Source organism: Ammospiza nelsoni, chromosome 1, assembly GCF_027579445.1.
Source record: "Ammospiza nelsoni isolate bAmmNel1 chromosome 1, bAmmNel1.pri, whole genome shotgun sequence".
Lineage (NCBI taxonomy): Eukaryota > Metazoa > Chordata > Aves > Passeriformes > Passerellidae > Ammospiza > Ammospiza nelsoni.
Window position 1 is genome coordinate 24,580,233 of NC_080633.1, and position 21,183 is coordinate 24,601,415.

General features: G+C 40.0%; 1 protein-coding gene across 1 annotated transcript in view; it reads right to left on the reverse strand.

Annotated features, from left to right (window-relative positions):
• Positions 1-21,183, reverse strand: part of CALCR (calcitonin receptor) — a 157,179-nt gene that overhangs the window by 35,440 nt on the left and 100,556 nt on the right. Inside the window, exons 5-7 of the mRNA XM_059469578.1 lie at positions 15,024-15,136; positions 10,836-10,927; positions 5,713-5,839 (exon numbers count right to left, since the gene is read on the reverse strand). Of these exons, the coding sequence (XP_059325561.1) occupies positions 5,713-5,839; positions 10,836-10,927; positions 15,024-15,136 (332 nt within the window). The remainder of the gene's footprint in view (positions 1-5,712; positions 5,840-10,835; positions 10,928-15,023; positions 15,137-21,183) is intronic.

A 21,183-nucleotide genomic window follows, 5' to 3' on the forward strand; every position in this document is an offset into this window, starting at 1 on the left:
AAAAATGACAGCAAGAACTGGGATGCTGAGATTCTGCTGATTTTGGGAACAACTGTGCTGGGAGTGCTCACTTCTCACTGCCACAATGGCAGAGCTTCAGGGTCCAGACATGTTGCAGATGTGTAACAACCAGGCAGAATGACAGGTTAAATCTGACTTTTCACAGATATTTGCATCTGAAGTTTGGGCTTGTTCTGGTTATTTGAGTGCACGTGTACTCACCTGAGCAGAAAAGATGTGGACAGAAAACCTGGGAATGAGCTCTGGGATTTGATGCCTTCAGTTTTTGGGCAACAATGCATTTTGCATTACAAGGTTCTTTCTGGAAACACATTTCTGGAGGAAATGGTACTCAGGTTCCTAAATAAGAGGCCGTACACAGGATCTGATAGAGTCTGAGTTATTTTGACATGAAAATCTTTGGATTGGGCTACATGAAAGCTATCATGTCTCCCTTTCTTTGTGGATGAGGGCACAGATAGATAGAGTAGGAGTTTCCTTTCGCTCTGACTTCTGTGGTCACCCCTCTGCAGACACATGAACATTGGAACTGTGCTTGCTTGCATCTCGGGACTCAGCCACCACATCTGTGAACCTCAGCAATGTGATTTGGGGCTTTGTTCAATTCAGAAATTCTTCTTAGTGGGGATAACTTCTCTCTAACTTGCAAGATTAGTGCCAAATCTTCCTGTTCTTACTCTTATTCTATTGATTTCACAAATGCCCAGGCTCTGTGTCACCTCTTGGTGGCTAAAATGGATGCTGAGGATAAGTAATCTAATGGAAGCAGGATGGAGGAATAGATGTACTAAGATAAAAGACTTTAGAGAGGCTTTGACAGTGACAGAAAAGCTGTGGATATAGTCACATGGAAAAAAAAATCAAATTATTTAAAAAGAATGGCACCTCCTGAAGCCCTACCCCAAATACAACACATGAAAACAACTCAGAAGATTGAAGTGCCCCTTTCCCTTGTGGATCTCCACCTTTGCTGTTTCCACGGAGGTCTGCTCCATGAGGGGGACTGCTGGAACAACTAAGGACAATAAGCCACATGGAGCAGCAGTTTTACCATTTGTCCTCACTGGTATAATTTATGAGCATCACATTTGATAAAAAAATGTTTTAAATCCCCCATTCTCTGCCAGTCTAGATCAGCAGGAAATGAAAGCAAGAAGAGGTGAGAAGATAACATTTGTATGGTAAAAAATACCCAAATTGACATTTTCCCCAAAATGCAGCAAATTTTCTTTGCTTTCTTATCTTACATTGCCTCTCTATTCCTTTGGGAACAGGTGAATACCAATTTTGGAACCCTATAAATCACAGTAACTATTCTTTTATACTTGTCATCTGTCCACACAGCTCAGTATTTTATTTCTACAGTTTTGCTGTAATTGTGGTAGGAAGGAAAACCTAGCACAATTGGGAAGTTATGGTTTTTATTTTAATTTGTTGGTGGAGAGATTATTTATAGTGTTCTAGTGTCCACAAGAAAGCTAGAAATTTGAGTATTTTTACTACTATGGCCTTGCTTTAAAATTTTAATGTTAGTGGGCACCAGCCTTTCTGCTCTCTTGGTCTAACAATGCTGAAAGCAGTAAGATGCTTAGAAGATCTTAGTGCTTAGAAGGCTTGCTTTTTCCAGGAGATGGGTTTTGGGCAGTATAGATAACCAAGTGCCCCTTGCCATCCCACCTCATGCCCACAGTGTCAGCAAGCTTAGTGAAATGCTTGCAAAAGGAAAGGGACCATGTGCTCCTTGCAGAGACACTGAGTGCATGCTACACCATCAGCTGGGGTGGTAAACTGGCTCAAGACCTTTAATAGGTATCTACATCTACACATGGAGGGAAAAACAGCCTCCATCCTCTCACCCCTCATGTTCAAGGGCTGAGTTAGTTACAGATGCTGCCAGGAGGAAATGAAATCATGCTGTGTATAGTTAAACAGAATTTAATGCTTTGGGTTCTTGCATACCAGGTCTGTTGCTGAGCCCACATAAGAGGGTGTACAGATTGTTTATACTTTAAGGCCTAAAGAAACTGTGTGGCAATGACTTGGCAGTGGGATTGGAGTGTGCCTGAATGGATGCTGTGTCCTTTCTCTCTGCCATAGCATGAGACCCCACACAGGGCTCCTAGGAACTACTAGTGGAGCATCGGCCCTTGCCATGGCGTCTATAAAACTGCAATGGAAATACAAACTTTCCCACCATACAATGGCAGAAGCAAGGGTGAAACTACCACATAAAAGGTGAAGAGGCTACAGAAGAACCTGCAGAAAGAAGAGAACAGATAATTCTACTAGAATGTGAAAGAGAAAAAAAATTACAGTAAGATCTCTAAAAGCCTTTGTGGAAGAGGTTCTAATTACTGAGACAAATTACTAATTTGTGGCCAAACTTAGCCCCACCTAAAAGCATATTTATATGATGCCCATGGAGCTGATGAATTGCTCAGTTTCTCATTGGCAGAGCTGCCCCTTCAGGCATTAGGTGTCGATTCCTTTTACTCCCATCAGTATGAGTATTAAAATGACTGCTCTTGTGGAATACAGAAAATGAAAATTACAGATCTAATGTGTTAGACTGTATTGAGAGATTTGGCAGCAAGAGTTTTATTTCTATTTAAGAGGTTTTATTGGAGAACATAATGTGCTGTCCACAGATCACCCTTCTGCTGTGGGTCAGTCTCATTTAGGAAGGTGATAGATGATATCTCTTCCTATGAATGCAGTTCCAGTAATAGCACAATTAATGCAGTTCCTAGTTCAGATAAAACAGTCAAAATTTTCAGTATATGTAAATAAGTGTTCACACATGTGTCCTGTTTATTTTTGTTTAAATGTCTTTGAACCTTGTCCATTGCTTCTTCATTTCTTTCATGGCCACCTGGACTCAGATCCTTTTTTTCCATGGTTTCAGATCCAGATTAATCCGACAGAAAGAGAAACAGAGAGAGATAAAATTGTATAACTAGAAAACATGAAGTAAATAAGCAGTTAAGATTATTATAAAAGTGGTTTGACTTACCATTTTGCATGAGCAGAATGATCATCAAAGGATTTAACTCTTAGCAGCAATGTGAGGACAATGTGGTACAGACTGTCCTCAAGTAAATGATGCTTTGGATTGTCTCATGTCATTTCTCCCTGAGTCACAGGGAGAATGGGGCTGTCTTGGAGTTAGGAAAGAATTTCCTCTCTTGCTCCTTCTGACTTTTCTCCTTGTTATTTAAGAGATTGTTCTTTCTTCTTTCGAACTTATATGGATTTGTTGAGATCCTCATAAATTATGAATCACTGAAAGTATTTTCCCATGGCATTTCAGATTTGAAAACTATTGTGAAAATTTAGTTAGGGAAAAAAAGCAGGAACTATTGGGGTGGAAACACATTTATTATTTTGTAGAATAAATACCAGCAACTTCATCTCAGTATATGGCTGTTATCTGAGTGATGCCCATGATTGCTTGAAATTCAATCTACACATTTCAGTATTGCTGTATATACAAAGGGTGAGAGCCATACATTCATGAACCTGTGAAGCTCCAAAGATGTGCATGTAGAAAATGGATAAGTGCAGCAAACTAGAAGAAGTCAGAAGCAGTAATCTTCAAACAGTCTTATTAAAGCAGAGGGTGCAGTGGAAGTAAAAAAACCCAAGCTCTAGAGCTTTCATTTGCTCTGATAATAGGCATCAGCATAAAAATATTATGGACATTTTTTGTAAATTTTTTAGCATTTTAAACATAAATCCTCTAAGTCTTCATAGACTCTGTATAGAAATTTTCTGTAATTTTATCATGTTAAAAATGCGCTCCTGCCTGTTAGTTTTCTTTTCCCAATCACAAACCTAAAATTTTATTATGTTACTAAGGTAACAGAATACATTTCCTAGTAAGGCTGGGAGAGTTTGAATGTATTCGCAGGTCACCTCACCGCCTTTTTATTCTTTTTTTTGGTTTTTGGGAGGAAAATCTAGAATTTGAGGCAAGATCAAGCAGTGACTGTACCCTCATCTGTACTTGATGGTGGGACAAAAATGAGAGACCCCAGATCTTCTGGCCCCAAGTTTTGTACCCTGTCTGTAGACAGCCTTTCACTCCTGGGTCAAAGACTTGCAAATCTGGTTTGGAAGAAGAAATTGCAAAGCAATGGCTTTGCTCATCAAAACATCTACTTAGCCAATAACTGCAGCCAGTTTTGCTAACAGGACACTGCTCGGGTCATTTCCATAACTATATTGAGCATTTAAGCTCCTCTTCATATTCTGAGCAGGGACCTGGGAGCTGAGTGTGGTACATGAACCTCTGCACTGCTGTGGGGCTCCGTGGCCTCCAGAGACAACCACTGGTGTCACTTTTATGCTGTTTGTGCCATAGTGATGGAGGCTGGGGACATCATCATGGGATGCTCAGTGGGCTGGAGCCTGTTCTGTGGCTATGTGGCTCTATGGGAGCCTCTGAGAGCTTTGTCATTGACTCCACTGGTGTTGAGATTTCACTTCCAGTAAAGATCAGGCCAAAAGACACTAGACTGTGACTTTTGTTAGACAAATAGTTTTGTTAAATAATTGTTTTTAAATGAAATCTTAAAACACAAGACTCCTTCCCATGCCCTCAACAGCTTAAACAGTTTCAGATAATTTATTTGTGCTGTCAGAAAGCATCATTCTTAACCCTGAGGTAACTAATTTTACTTCAATTTAGGTGCCTGATATCATCTGCCAGCTTTTTGTCTTCACATATCAAGTGTATTTTCATTGCATCTCTTGCACAGGCTATCTACGCATGATGCTATGCAATGAGGAGAAACAAAATGTGTGATTTTTAAATTATTCTTCTGCTCTTCTATTTTTTAATCTCCAGATGGTTTCTGAGACTGGTGATGTTTTCTTTAGGCTATATAATTTCTGCTTTAATTAACTTACTTAATCAGCACACATTTGAGAGACACACATGTGATCAGACAATGTCAGGTGCTAATATTTAATTCCTTTCATGAAATTAGAGGCAGATAAATGGTTGAATTATAATTGAGTGATCTTATTAGACTACAAGCTGATTAGTGTTAAAATGAAACTTACCACATTTTCATTAATTTCACATTGGCTGAGGCTGCTGCAAGGACTGAGCACAATGTAATGGCTGGGTTAGGGAGCAAGGTCAGAACTGGATGACTGAGATCTACCACATATATTTATCAGCTGAGGGACTGACATGATTTTTATCACTACCTAAGAGCAGTGAAGGTAGGTAAATAATGCTTTGATTTACTGCCTCCCAAGTTAAAAAATGCAGCAAATAGACCTTTTTTGTGTGTTGTGTAGGAATAAGCCATCTCTCTTTCCATCCCGTCCCTCCCCAGTGTGTGGCTTGGGAAGAAGGACAAGCAGTCACCAAAGGCATCTATCACCTCAGGGGCTTTGCTGAGAATCATCAGGTAGTTATTGCTGGGAGCACTGGAGGCCTGGCACATACTTGTGTGGATGGGCTGGCTGGAGCAAGTCTGGGGCTTGTACAAGATTCAAAGATTTTTATTGCTTGGTGAAGGATCTGAGCAATTTTGAGTGAAATTCTCAGAATCTGCACCATCAGTGTGTGTTTTCCCACATGGCTATCATTAGCTGAGGAATGGGAATTCTAGGTTTTGGCAGGGCCATAGTGATTTTACTTGGTGTTAGGATGGAGAGGAGTCATGCAGTACTTACAGGGTCCCTTTTTACAAGGCCTGGGTTAGGGACGACAGCAATGAGGTGGGCAATTGTAAACATGGAGTTCAGCACATAGGAAAAGAACAAATTCTTATGCAGTGTTATCCTTTGACAGCTGAGGCTCCTGAAAAATATGTAACACATGTCGTAAATTAGTATTTTTCCTCTGATGTCACTTTAACAAGCTCTTTCTGGCAACAGTCTCTCAAGAATGTCTTTTGGCAAGGCATAGTTGGAAAATACATGCCATGCATTGCGGCCATAACCTCTGAAAAATTTTTGGGTTTGTTTTTACACCTGTTTAGCACCACATGCTTTTTAGACTGTGTTCTAAAGACCTATCCAGCTACATTCTTAGCTCTTGGAGCCTTTCTTTAATTCATGGTAATTGAGATATTAAGTGGTAAAGCAGAACCCTGAGAATTTTCGCATGCGCATGATGCAAGGAATGAATATCAGGAATACTGCTTTATAAGGAACTGTTCCCTGGAGACTCAATTTCTCAAATACTCAGATGAAAATTATTTTCTACTTCTGGAATTAGTAGTGAGACAGGATGGGAATTTGGGCAGGAATCTCCTTAAATTACAGGGGGATTTGGGTTGGTATCCTGAATATTACTAACTCCAGCTGAGATCCCAAACCAGAAGAGGCTGTTTTCCTGCTCAGAAGGAGAAGAAATCTCTTTAAATCACTGGTTTTGGGGGAGGTAGGATTGATGCTATTGTAGGTAGCACAGTCTCACAAGAGAAGTTTTCAGAATTCTCATGAAACCAAATCATGACTGCAGGTTCAGACCTGAACAATCTCCCATTTCTAATTCATACCCAATCCTCATGTCACCTCCTCCTCCATCCCTGAGGCAGAGGAAAAGGCCCCTGCAGCTCTCCTTGCCCCAGAGCATAGTGCCGGGCTGACAGAGGGTGATGGCAGAAAGGCAGTCATGGAGCTGTTAGATAATGCTGTGCTGTCCAGTGATCACTGAGAGCAAGGAGGCAAAACTGCTGGTAAAGAACAGCTAAGAAATATTGCTGTCTTGCTGGGGTAGGCTCAGGACTAGGAGTCTTTTGCAGACTGGAATGGAGCACAGGCTGTGGCTTTCTTTTCCTCTGCATGTGGAGGCCAATGCAAAGTGCACTCTCTTTTTGAAGAGAGAGCTAATCTAGCCAGTTGAACTCTTTTCTACTTATTTTGCTTGCTTGCTTGCTTTTTTTCCTTCTTTAGCCCCTTGGTCATGTGCCATTTATTCTCTGTTTTCTTTACACCTACTTTCCAAGTCATTGCATGGAGTTCTACCTTTAGCTTGAGCTCATCTTTCTGGTTATGGTTATCAGCATCCAGCAATGCTTATCACTTCTTTAGATCTCCTTATTTATCAAGTCACCATCTTTGGTTCAGGATGTCTATGAGATGCAGATCCTGGTGGCTGAGAAGTGGAGTATCTCTGTACCCTTGGCCCTGATTTTATAGCCCTCCTTTAGCATCAGCTATTGGCAAACACAGAGCACCAGATACAGGGCTGGGTTCATGAACTTTCAGTTTGATTCACTGTAGGACATGATATTGGAAAAAACAGACCATTCTTTGGAGCTATTTTTGCTGCACTATGTTCTTGTGCTTACTCCACCTGTATCTGTCTCCATCACAAATCTCACAAATCTAGTCTTGATATTCCTTTTCTGCTTCTAAGCTCTGGTGATATTTATTCAGTCCTGAGTCTTCCTTTCTCCCCCTACTCCATCACAATAGTTTGACTATGCCACTCAACCCCACTTTTTTGGGGACACTATGACATGCTCATCACTGCCTTTCTTTGTCAGCTCTGGGAACAGGAATGGTGTGACATCAGTTCTGTTCTCAAGAAATAAAAAAATTTCCTTATTACTGGGAACAGTCTCTTCAGCTCCTGGCCACAGAAATGCAGACCCTTGTCTCTTGAGGTGTCTTTCTGTGTGGTTTCTGGCACAGGGAGTCTTTTGTCATAATCTCAGCCAGGTAGGTGTGTCTTAACTTCCATTCCTGTCCTTAACTCCCATTCCTGTCTTCCTCACTGCTCTACTTGACTTTTGGCAGTTTTATTCATCTACTAAATTGGACTGTCCTTCAGCACTTGTTGCCTTTGTGCACTGCCCAGCCTCCTTTCCCTGTCTGCCTTCCTCTCTTAGTTTTATTTTCTCCTCCTTTTTCCTCAGTATTCCCCTTTTTCTTTGATTACGGCTCTCATGTTAAAGATCCACCTGCAGCATTAGTGTTTATTTCCATACCCTCACTTTCTAATTTGACCTTCAGTGTTTGCCATCACAATGGCATCAACACTTGCCTGACTTGGTCCACCCCAAGAGGATAAAGTGGAAGCAAACCCTTGATTCATCCTTTCTGCTGGTTTTGATAATTCTTAGCAATCTTCTCCTTCTCTGACCTGTTTTAGCTCTCTTCCTGGCCCTTTTTGTGTTATTAATCATTCCTTTGTGATGTTTTTGGAGACTCCTTGGCATTGTCCCCACCATCTTTCTGTATTCTCCTTCTGTGCTTCATCTAGGGCACATGGTGTGACTCTTGGGGATGGTGCTATGCAGGGCCAGGAGTTAGAATTAATGATCCCTGAGGGTCCCTTCCAACCCAACTTATTCTGTGATTCTGTGTGATTCTGATAAATCAGTATGCAAGAAGGCATAACTAAGCCAGTTATCTGTGTCTAAAACTTGTGAGCTTTTTGTGTCTCCCAGCCTCTATCCATTGTCCCTTTAGAGTGTCAGTCTCCTATGTTTTCTTGTCTCCCCTGTGTTTCACATTGATTCTGTCTCCTACATTTCCTTTTTCAGACAGATTCTCTTACCTACTCACAGTCACCCTTACTTTACTCTTGCTATCTCTACTTCCTTATTGCAATTAGAATGTTTTCCTCATAGAACTGCTTTGTGAATCTGTCATTTTTCTCATGTATAAATGCCGAGAATATTGATTTTCATGCCTAGACACTTATTTTCCTCTCCTCCCCAAAGGTTTAGGTATCAAATTATTTTCATTTGTACCATGTACCATTTGTACCAAATTATTTCTACCATGTCCTCCCTTGCCCCTGAGGAAAACTCCCCAAAAATTTCACAAAATGTTCTTCCATCCATTACCCTTCAACTCCTTTTGAAAGCCTTGGCAGCAATTGGACTGCAGGTGCATTCATAACACACCACCTATTATTCTGGCAAATATAGATTTTTTAACTCCCCATCTGTCTTTATACAAATGTCTTTGTTTTAAAAATTCAATTGGAAGTGATTTGGAGGTAGGAGTATCTCTTTATTTTGTGTTTTATTAAATAAGACACTGGGGTGTGACTCTGCAATTATGGCAATCTTACAATAAGGTGAGAATATGTGAAGCTGTTAGACACTCTATTTATACTTTCTCCTGTTATGAGTTGGCATTGCTTAGTGATGCTCATCACTGCTGATCCATTATTCCCTTCTGAAAGTACTTCAACATCTGTGATGCCAGGTCATTATGAATCTTGATACCCAAAAGTGAACTAAAAATAAATCTCTGCCAGCGAAAACTTGTATGTGGGAAACTGCAATCCCTGCAAACTGCCTCTAAAGTCAAAGGCTATTATCCTGAAATCATCACTTGCTATCTGATGGACTGTCTGATTGACAGCTTCCCTTCAGCTGAAGGTCAAATAATCTATTGCTGTCACAGCCAGATGATAGAAAACAGCTGAAGGTTACATGAGCTCTGCTCCCACATACCTTCATTCTCACTTTCCTATGGCTGTAGTTTGGTTTTCTCTTTGACTTCCCATTATGAAGCACTTTGGTTTAATTCCTTTCTCTCTTCTCCCCGTAACCTTTGTGTCACAGCTTAGTCATGGCAGGGGAAGGAGAGGCGGAGGAGGGAAGAGAGGAGGAGGTGTTTTACTGTCTGGAAGGCTGCTGCAAAGACGAGTCTTTCAGTGCAGCCTGGGACCAGTCAAGATTATGCGTTGCTCATGACTCAGAGCTCAGAGTGAGTCAGACAGGCTGACCCTGCCTTGCTTGCTGCAAGGAGTCTCCTCGCTGGTCCATTTAGCATACCTAATTCGACCAGATCCTGTCTTTACTGTCCCAAAGAACTCAAACCAGGATATGGGATTCCAAATCAGATAGAACTGTGCTCTTTCCAGTTTTCTCAAAGCATTACTGTGACTATGGTTTTGTGCTATTTATCAGCTTCGATGGGAGAGGAATTCATCAGTTCATTTAGCAGAGTTTCTAGCTATCTCTGTAGCTGATTAAGATGCTTTCTCATAGACACTCATCAAATTGCCTCTTTGGATTTGGAAATAACCAGAATTCACAGCCTGTATTTGGATCCACCTATTTGGAATCTTACAGAATCTTATCACCTATGAAAAGTCCAATCATTTAATTTTCCTGTGTTTCCTAGTCTCATTCTTGGTGGTGGTGATGTTGTGGACTTGATCTTTTACTACTCTTCCTGTTTGGTGGTTGAGGCAGAGGCATCTAATTGACAGTAGACAGGTTAACAAAAGAACAAGACTGACATGCTCTAGTTAAACTGCCATACAGTAGCTGTAGTGCTTTAGGTGAATATCAGTCTCCTTTAAAATTCTGATACAGCAGCATTCTGTTTTTCTTTTAATGAGGATAACAGTCTGCACACTAGTGCCAGATTCACTCTTAGGGTTGAGTCCTGTAAGCACCTACTCAGCTCAATAGCTCAGTGCTTCAGCCTCAGATGCAAGTAGTCCTGTTCTTCAGGAGTTTGGAGCTCCCACTCACTGCCCCCTGCCCCAGTCACAGCACTTGGCAAGCTCTGGACATGCTCTTAAGGAACATAAGTAAATAGGTAAATGAGAGGCCTTACTGCATCCCCAGTTGCACCATTTCCCCACGGGCTGCACTTTTCACACCAGTCCTGGCAAACACAACAACATGGTCTTGGCTACACTCCACTGGGAGAGGTCCCATTGGTGAGAGGAGCCTGTGCTCAGACATCTTTATCAGGATTGTATAAAAAGACACTCAGAAGAGCTGCTTCTCACTGCCATGACAACTTCCAAGATTTCCTTTGGTCGAGATGCCTCAGGGAAAGAAGAGAGAGTATCTGTAAGAAGCACTTACTTGAAATAGAAGAAAATTGCCAAGGAAATCAACAGGGATGTTATAGACAAAGCGTGGCCAACGATCGCCATATAATAAAGTATGAACGCCATCTGCAATTTAACAAAAAGAAAAGGCACACATGAACAATTTGCAGGCACTTCATTTGTTTTCTCATTAAGGAAGAACCTACAAAATCAACCTCCCATTTTGTATTTTTTTTCTTTCAAACATTCTTTTTCTATATATATTTAATATCAGCAATCTATTAAATAGCATGGCTCGTGATCTAAAGATAAATGTTTCTTACATATGCAGATCTATTCCTGATATATTGAAGTAACTGGTGAGATCCCTGCTCACCCTGTGTCAATAACTTTCCCAAGCTCTAGGATAGTGCAGCAGATGTAATACATTTATATTTTTAATGTGCCCATGACAAGTTTTCAAACATATGCAAAAAAAAAAAAATTCAATAAAAGACATTGCTGCTGGATTGGTAGAAAACTTTAATGGGGTCAAAACAGCTTAAACAACAGCAATGTAAACCTTAATGGTCACTTTAGGAGATGAGTCAGTATTTAACTACCCTCAGGACTTGTATTAGGGCTGAGTTTTTGTTTAATGTATTCGTCAATGAGCTGATTAAAAAAAATTTCTAAATTTCCAGGTGATACTTCCAGATAATAGTGAGGCACTCACAAAGGGCCTCATTTAACTGAGGGGACAAGAAGATGTCATATGAGCTTCAATACAGCTTTAATACAGCTGATAGACCTAGGAAAAGTGGTCTAAATTCTGTCTACACAATGCTTAACTTAGGACTGGAAACCAAACTCAGAAAGGAGATCTTGGAATCATCCAGGCCAATTCTCTGAATCATTGGCTTACTCTGTAATGATAGCCAAAAAGCCAGCAAAGTAATGATTATGACAAAAAGACACTGAGGGTAGAACAACAATATAAGTTTGAAATTTACAACACTAACCTTAAATTGGTGTGTGCTTCTAGTCTCCACACCCCACAAACATAGAAGAGCAAGGAAAGGTGAAAAAAGGCATCTAAAATATCTGGGGTTGAGTTTCTGTGGGTACAAAGGCTGGGATTCTCCTTTTTGGAGAGGAGAAGTCAGAGGGGGCTCATAACCAAGGCCTTCAGAGTCATGAAAGCAGCAGCTGAGGTGACCATTATCCTCAATGCACACCACACAACAACAGCACATTCTGAGACAAATTCTGGTTCACATTAGTGTGAAACCTTGGTGCTGGGCAACTCAGTGCTCTGACAGTGCTGTGACTCCAGTACCCATGGACAGATAACTGGGCTTTCACTAAGGGACTTCTAAGAGAGGCTGATCCATATTTTTTATGCCAGTTGTAAAATAAAGTTGCAGGACAGCACCTGGGCGTCCAAATGTTGAGGTATTTAAATGTCACACTTTGGTCTCAGCCAAGGTCTTAAGCATCAGCCATCTGTCAGAGGAGTGAGTGAAGAAGGCAAAATGCCATGCCAGGCTTCACCACTGCCTCCTTTCTGAAAGCAAGGACATGGCAGCAGCCCACCCAGGAAAAAAGACTGGAAGTCTTAGTTCCTCTGCTGTTTATTCTCTTTTCAGCTTTATTTAATCATTTTTCTTTTGCTATGCATGAGCAATTTTCCTCTGCGCAGTGATTAGATGAATTGCTTTTTGTAGCCTGAAGTTTTGACACTCACATCTTTTTGGTGTTTCCAAGTAATTTTAAACTTTCCCTTGAGAACAAATATGAAAACAATTTAGAAAGCAAAGCCATTCCGCTTAGTAAAAATGTATACCTTATGCAATTTGGTCTCGAGACATTTTACAACTTTCAAATAAGTTTCTGCATTCATTTACCTAGGTGGTGGTGGCCTGATTCAGATTTAAACCAGAGTCACATTTACACTGATTTGACCACACAGAAGAGACATGATCTGAGTGTAAACACAATTCACCAAGTTGTGGAAAACTGTTAATATTTACTGAAAATACCTAGGTCTCCTAGTTCTCCTTCACAAAGACTAACCACTGCATTGTTAGTGTGCACAAATGCTTGATAACCTGTTCTGAGAGCACCAGCAATCCCAGAGAGGACAGGCCTGAGCGTGGAGAAGATGAGACAACTGTCTCCAATGCAGAGTAGTGAGGGAGGTATACCTGCGTACATGTGACATTTGTTCCTCTTCATGCTACATGATTGCTGTGTTTTTTAATGACATTAAATGGATATATTCTTAAAACCTGAACTTAATTTACAGGTGACCTGTTCAAAAATATTTTTTTCTACCTATCTTTTATACAACCTATAGCCTGAAATATCTAGAAGTAGGAAAGATCTCCTGATAGTTACATGCAAGTTTATGTGCACCCTGGAGAATTCTTGGTTATTCAATCTATTGAAATTTCTGTTCTCAGGTGCTAAAGTAACTGTATATCTGGGACTCAGCAACTGCTTCTTTATGGCATCCTGCAAATTTACTATGCCAAATGCTTTAAAAAGCCTTAAAATATAAACATGATGGCGCATCAAAATGGACTGAAATGTCAGCTAACAAAGCATACATATATCACGACATTTTTTAAGAGCTGGCTATAATTTTTTTCCAATGATCTGTCTCAAAAGTATAGCATGTTGATATTTTCAGTTAATTTCAAACAAATAATGAGCGCTTTTACTAATTTTTGCATTCCTTGACACATAAGACTTATATAACATCCTGACTCATTACAATTTTTGTTTGTTCAGATTTTTAAACTTGGATTTAGAAAACCTAAATGTTTTTCCTTGTTCCTCTAGATTTCTTCACTTGGGGGAAGAGAATTCTCTAAGAGTAATACCTTTGACTCTGTAAAGTGAGTATATTATGTGTAGGTAAGTGGAAATAGTCTACAAATGAAACTCATTTCTGTTTACTGAAGACTTGGTTTAAAGGGCATAATCTAACTTGGCATTTCTGTAAGAATAGATTCTTTCTTCATTTTCCAAAACTTTTCATTCCAGAAAAATCATTATGTGCATACAATTTTCCTTTCTATTCTATCTGTTCTCTGCATGAATGATGTTCAAAATTCTTCTTCTGGAAGGCATGGATAATAGGAAACAGAATCACATATTTTGCCTCCTTACATGTGCCAACATCTGGAAAAATTATATATTTATGGTGCTTCCACATAATGCCTCTGTAAGCTCATATTGTTACTATTATTCTTGCCTTGTCACATAGGTGAGCCTCATTTTACCATGATGGTTTGTCATGCTGCAAAAACTCTTAGAATTCACCTCCTGCCTACTCAACAGACTTTTCCAAGGTCTTTTGGGCTGAGTTACCTGCATACTTCTTTTTGGCTGTATAAGAAGAGGTCCTCCAACACAAACCCCAAATCAAATCCCTTCTTCAATCTTTTCCGTCCACTGTTCCAAATAGTCACAAATTATTCTGTCACAAATCTGTAATCAGATTTTCCTGGACCTCCACTTGCATTTGAGAAATACATTTATTTTTTTGAGCTTCCTTAACGTAATTTTTTAAAGCTTTTCTCAGATTTCTCTCTCCTTATTTCTTTTGGTGCTTTTATATTTAGTTCTTCTCTTTCAGTTTAGCACCTTGATTTTGGAAATATTGATTCATTAATAATTAAACACTTAATTCATTATTGTAAATACTCTCAATTACTTCAGTAAAAGTCAAAGTTAAATGTGTTCATGCTTGTAAGATTTTCTGGATTAATGGTACCTTCATAAATATTTTTTTCAAAGAGAGTGAGTACAGGAGAATACTCTTTGCTTCAGAAAAATAATTTTGACTTACATTAATATTACTAGCCCTGCATAGAAGACATCAACATTTTGGAATATTGTTGTTACAGAAAGCAAAATTGAGACTCTAAAAGATTATTTTAAAACTGTTGGTCAGTCAGGGAAAATCACAGGAATTACAAATGCGTCTGAAAAAATACTGCAGAACTTGTCATATGAATTACCACTAAATTATCCACCCCATAGTGAACCAATATTGATGTTTGAGCGCTCATTAAAGAATTTGGATAAGCTGAAGTCACAACAGCAATGTTATTTAAGTCTTAAGCAACAAATAAAGCTATGATATGGCTATTCTGGTCTCTCTCACATGTATTATTGCTAGCCCAGCCCAAAATATTGCCAAACAACCACTGCCTCTTTAAGTTCAGCATACCTTCAGTTTTTCAGAGGTGAAAGAGTTGCACAGGGTGTAGTTGGACCAGGTTCGGTTGCTCTCAGGATGGCGGAACCAATTTCCAGTTTCATCACAGTATTTTGAGGCCCTCTCTGATGATAAATTGCAATAACAGTTATTTTAATGTATGCATATTATGAATTTAAAAGCCCATCTAAAATGATTTCTTTGTTTGGGAATAAAATGTCTGCATAATAAAATCCAAAGTATTTTCAGCTTGTGTAATTAATATCATTAATACATATCATTAATATCATTAATACATCTTGTTGTTTCACTGGGTTTTTTTTTGAGACTCAGCTGGTGGTAAACTTGTTTGGCTGTCTCCTTTTTGGCTGCACCCACTAGGGTATATATGTCAGCCTTCATTCAGACACAATATTTAGCTGATAATAATCCATTTAAAGAAACTGTTGACAGCAGTTTATGGAAGAGAAAATAACCACAGGTGCTGATGCCTGAAGGAAGTGCTCAGGCTTCCAAGTATCAGGGTAAAATGAGTTAAAAATACTGCTTAGATAAAGGGCAGCCAGTAATGTATAAACTAGAGCCTCAATGCTGGAGATGCCAACAGATTCAGCCCTAGGCTCTCTCTGTCCAGAGGAGTGGAAAAGCCTCTCCCAGCCTCCGCACTGGTGGAATTCTGACATGCAGAGCAGGAGCATTGCTTGCTCTCCTCAGGGCCTGCACAGCATGCAGGCACAGATTCAAGCAGCCTCACAAACGTTTTGGCACTGATCCCACATGTCCGGTTTAATTTAAGATGGCTGCAGAGCTCTCTGTTTCAATAATCTGACGTGTCTTTGGCTACAGGTGTCTACACAGGTGTCTCTGGTGCTGTTCCTTCGCCACAGGTGGCTCTGGTGTCCTTCCTGGCAGCCCTGCCATATGGATGGTGCTCCAGGCCCGTGCTCCCCTGCGTGTCCTTCTGCGGTGGTGGGGACAGTGGGGCCTCAGCAGGGCACAGCTCTGTGGGGTGCCTGGAGCTGCAGGCGTGTGCTGTGTCTGTGTCCCCCCGTCAGCCTCACACTCCTGCTGGGGACACCCTGGGTGCTGAGGTGCAGATAGTCACTCCTAATCACCTGTCAAGTTTTGGGCCAGTTCCTTTGGCCTTTCCTTGAGCATTAGCCACATGGGAGTCACTGAAATGTTTGCCCAAGTAATGAAGACAGGGTAAGATCATAAACTTATAAAATAATAAACAATTATTTGATGTTTTCTTAGATAGTGACACAGAGATTTATGAAAAACATGTTTTTTAATTCTGACCCTTAAAATAGTCTGAAAAGTCTGTCTTGAATTTCTTTAGCCTTTTCTAGCTCTATAATTTGATTTGCTTTCTACTTAGATTATCAACATTTCCAGTCAATACACTTTTACAATGCCCATAGGCCTTTGAACATACACATTTTCATTTTCTGTGGTTATTGTTCCCACTTATTTTTCTTTGTCTGATGATTAATGTGATTAATGGTTCTATTAATTTGTAAGATTCATACGGGCAAGGTAAAGATAGTATAGACTGAGTTATTTTACTCTAACTACAAATACACTTTATATAGTTCTCTTGCAGAAAAAAAATGAAAAATCCTTCAGAACACAGGATATTTCAAATATTATTGTGGATTTCAAATAATTGTTTTGGGGGACTTCTTAAATATCAATGTATGCATCAACAATACCAAGAGGAGCAGTACATCTTATTTTACATGAAGCTTGGAGATAATTTCAGACTGCCCATGTAGCAACGTTCCTTTTACTCACTGCCAGATGCTATCAAAAGCTGGAAAAAGTTTTCAGTCACAGATGAAAGATTAATGGTTACACTACCACGGTACACGGTGTGCAAGTGTTGCACTGATTATCCCTGCAAAGGGCACGGCTTCTGTGAATCTGCTACAGAGAACGTATGGCAATGTCATCCATCATCTCTGTACTTCAGTGCCTGGGCAGGCGCTCTGCCAGAGTATAATGTGGCCTCTGTAAGTTAGAGACAAACTTTCACCTCATACTTTTCCTTAAAGCCAGACAAACACTGATCCTACTAAAAACTGATCCTCCTCTGAAAGTGATGGTATCCCATGGATTTCTTGCTGTGATGTGGGAATAAGTGCTTTTTACTGTCCATCCTAGCAACTCACACAGGTCAAACATCTCTTCTAAATCTATTGTTTTTTTACAGAAACAGGGCTGCAATCCAACCTCTGTTCTACTGCAAGTTTTTCTAGAGTGACCCAGTAGCAGGTGGGGGATGAACCTGGTCATGTGTTGGTTCTTTGTGCTAACAGAAGATATGGTAAAGTCTGAAAAAATACACACCTGCAAGATGGGCAAGACAATATTGACAAGGCAAAATGGAAGTTTGGGCTCTGACATTATTAGAATACTGTGTAAACACGGCTCTTTCTGTACCCTATCAGCTTGGATGGGACACCACTTGGGCATTGTATTTATTCAAAGTGGAAGGACAGTGACATCACATTGTACTGATCTCACCTGATTGTAGAACCTTAAAGCTACATAATTCATTGGCAGCTGTGCAGAATCTTTGCTGTTAACTGAGAGAGACAGACACTTCAAAAACTGTCTGGGCAAAATGGATGTGAGCAATCTCATCCACAAAGGAAGTTTTGTGGGAGCAGTGAAGTGTCTTGAAAGATAAACCAGTAGCAATTATTTCCATGGGTATTGTTTGTGCCACTAATAGTACTTTTATGAATCATATGCTCATTAAAAAACCCTCAGTCATCTACATATAACAAATATCTTAATATCTCTGGAACAACATGATAGCTCTATCAATCAGGCTTTTCACAATTAGACCAGAGCTATAGCTAGCATATGTTAAAAGAACTAACATCAGTTTTTTGTTTATTGGTGAGTTATAAGAGGGAAGAAGAAAGAAGTTCTCCCCTGTTGCAGTGATGGTCAGCACACACCAGACACTGAATTCTTTGCTTTTGTTTGGATAGACCTGTGCAGTGTTTCATTTTGCAGATGAAGTAATAGTTGATGTTTCATATCTGATTTACTCACATCTTCAGTAAAATATTCTGGAAGAAAATTTTTCAAAAATGAAAAAAAATCTCACATAATTCAATGGAGACCCTAGAAAACGTCAATTCCAGTGTCCTGGTAAATGAAGGATTATCACTGTCTTCAGAATGTCTTAGTCAGCAGAACTAGAATCTCTATAAGAGTGATATTGGGCAGTATGGGAATAGGAATTGATTTTTCACATGCAGCTGTCAAAGTTGCTTAGGAGCAGGATATAAATACACAGAAGGGTAAGAAGAAAAGAAGCAGCTGGGCAAAGAGTTCAGGTTTGTCTTTTTTATGATTGTCTAAATTATATCCTTCAAGGCAAGAAAATAGAACCAGCAGAAATCCAGAACTATCTATTTTAGTTAAATGCAGCCAAAATTTAGATTTTGTGGCAGAAGTCATCTCCCAGCACCACAGCAGGAAGGTAAGGCACGTTCTTCAATTGTAAGACGCAATAACACATTAATCATCATCTGATTAATAACCATCTAATTGCTTATGGATGCATATGGATTTGCTTCCAAATTGCACTTCTAGAAACTCTTCTCCTGAAGCTACATGAAGAGTTATGAGTAATTGCTTTCAAAAGGGAACTAAGGACAGAAACCCAACAAAGCAGAGAACTGAGGGGAGTTTTGCTAAATGCACATTTGGTTCCAAAGTGGGGTGGATACTGCTCTTAAATGCTGCTTTCTGCCAAAATGTAAAGAGAGTGAAGCTGACATGAAAAGGGGTGTCAGCCACAAAAAAACTTCCCCATTTGGCTCCCTTGTTATATGACTGCACCAAAATAATCCTGACTAAATGCAGTGTACAGGGACAGTGAGGTGGGCAATGTAAGGCTCCCTGCCACAAACCCATCACCCCACAGGTGGCACAGGGCAAGGCTCAGCTCCTCCTGCTGCCCCCAGCAAACCTGCCTTGCTAGAGAGCCAATACATCCTCAGTGTACTTTTCTTTTCTTCCATTAGTAAGAATATTACCAGCATGAATTACATACTGCACTCCTCAAAAGCTAAACTCCTACCAATTTCAGTGTGACCAGGAACCATTTCAGAGGGATTATACTAAAGATTAACCTGTCTAAAATATGAATACAAAATACAAATTGAGAGAATTGCATGTTACCTGAATAGGAGCATATAAAATAGCCCTGCTCAGAGTTTCACAGCCAGAAGTGGATGAGACAACGAATTTCCTGCTGTCACTGGCATTAAAGCAGTAGGTCTTGTTATGTTTTCCAGACAAATTGATTTGTTTTTATGCATTATCACATTGTGCATGATGTGCACTGCAAGAAAGAGATTGCTTCTTTCAGAACATATTCCTGTCTAGTAAGAAATGATCCAAGTTCAGTGAAATAGGTGGGACTACACTTGGTAGCTAACTGTGAAGTTGTCAGACAGAAAATGAACAGACCACTGGCTATGTTCTCCTTCACTTTGTTTCTGTGTTGTTTTCTTCAGAATACAATTTCACATTTTTTACTTTCAAATATATTCCATCAATTTCTTCTTGGCATCAGCGCTGAATGTTGTTGGGGACCAGATACAGAGGGCTGGTATTTGGCACCCACAGATATGGACGGGGGGAGGATTCAATACCATGCTGAAAATAATGTTTCACTTTACAGTTATGAATGATGTAAGTATCAAAGCAAAAAAATACAGAGCAAAGACATTATTTTATTTCAGGTCTCAAAGCTATACATGGCCTCTTAGTGAAGTGACATAGCCATCAATTGGCTGATACACAGTGGTTTTGCAGATCATGGTGCAGCCCAAAACAACACAGCATGAAATACTTGTTTCAGAAATCCATGGGGTTACTTGCATGCCTAAAATATATACTGAGGTATTTGGATGTCAGACACTCGATGGGGAGGAAATCTGACAGCCACTACATCATGGAAAATTGCTATTTTTTAGGATGAAGTTTCTGTTTCTCAGCAAAAAAGCTGGCTGTATTTTGTTTTACATGAATAATGTACCAAAGGAAATAATGACTTGTGATACAAAACCTGATAGACTTCTCAGGACATTCAGTCTGTGCTTTTGGCCACCTGTTAGTGGCAGCCACTTTCATTAGCAGCTGACAGACTTGTAGACACCCCCCCTTATTTCTTGTCTCCCTCCTACTCTATTAAGTCTCTGTGTGACAACCAACCACCTGTAAAGCAAGGCTGACTACCCACTGGTTTGATGCCACATCTGTAACACACGCTGGGTTACTCAACAGCTATTCTAGGAAGGCAGCTCTGGCTCAACCAGGAGATGCTGAGCTGCTGCCAGAACTGGGAAACAGGGTTCACTGACCAGGATGCAAGCAAAGAGGCTGACAGGAGAGGAGAAATGTGCCAGAGGAAAATATCGGTCCAGAAGACCACAGTTATTTTTCCTAAAGAGGACTGCAGAGAGAACAGTAGAAAATTAATTACTGGAGGAGGCTTTTCTTCCTATGGCACTGTACACAGAACAGGAATACTGAAAATTTTCCTAATTTCAACTTTTAAATCTTGCCAGAAAGAGTAACTGCAGTATGGACACACTGTGGGCCAGACTTCATGACAAGCATTTGTACATTAAGGAGTGATTTGCAATCAGTGAACAAGCCACAGGCCTTGGTGTTAATGAGCATTACTAAGTGGAGCAAGATGCTTTTCCATGGATGGCTTCAAGTGTTTCTTTGAAAAGTGCTGTTGTAGCAGTGCAATTAGTTCAGAACAAGCCACTGGAGACCAACAAGAGGAAAAGCTGAGAATAGTTGGTTGGGGAGCAAGTAGGAGAGTGGCTCTGAAATCACTCCCATCTATGAAGGGTATGAGAGTGGCTCTGAAATCACTCCCATCTATGAAGGATGAGGACCTTCAGTCATTTCTGTGATCACAAGGCTGCCCAGCACCCACCTTTGCAGGTACAAGCTGAACATTGCATGGAGTATACATAAACTAAGACTGTTAGTGCCACATATTTTTTTCTTCCTTGAAAACCATGGAAGTGGGGAAAGGAAAAGACCTGTAGTAAATCTTCCTAGTCATAAAGAGGGCTGCTGCTATGTGGAGAGGATATTATGAGTAAAATGGAGTCTGAAACAG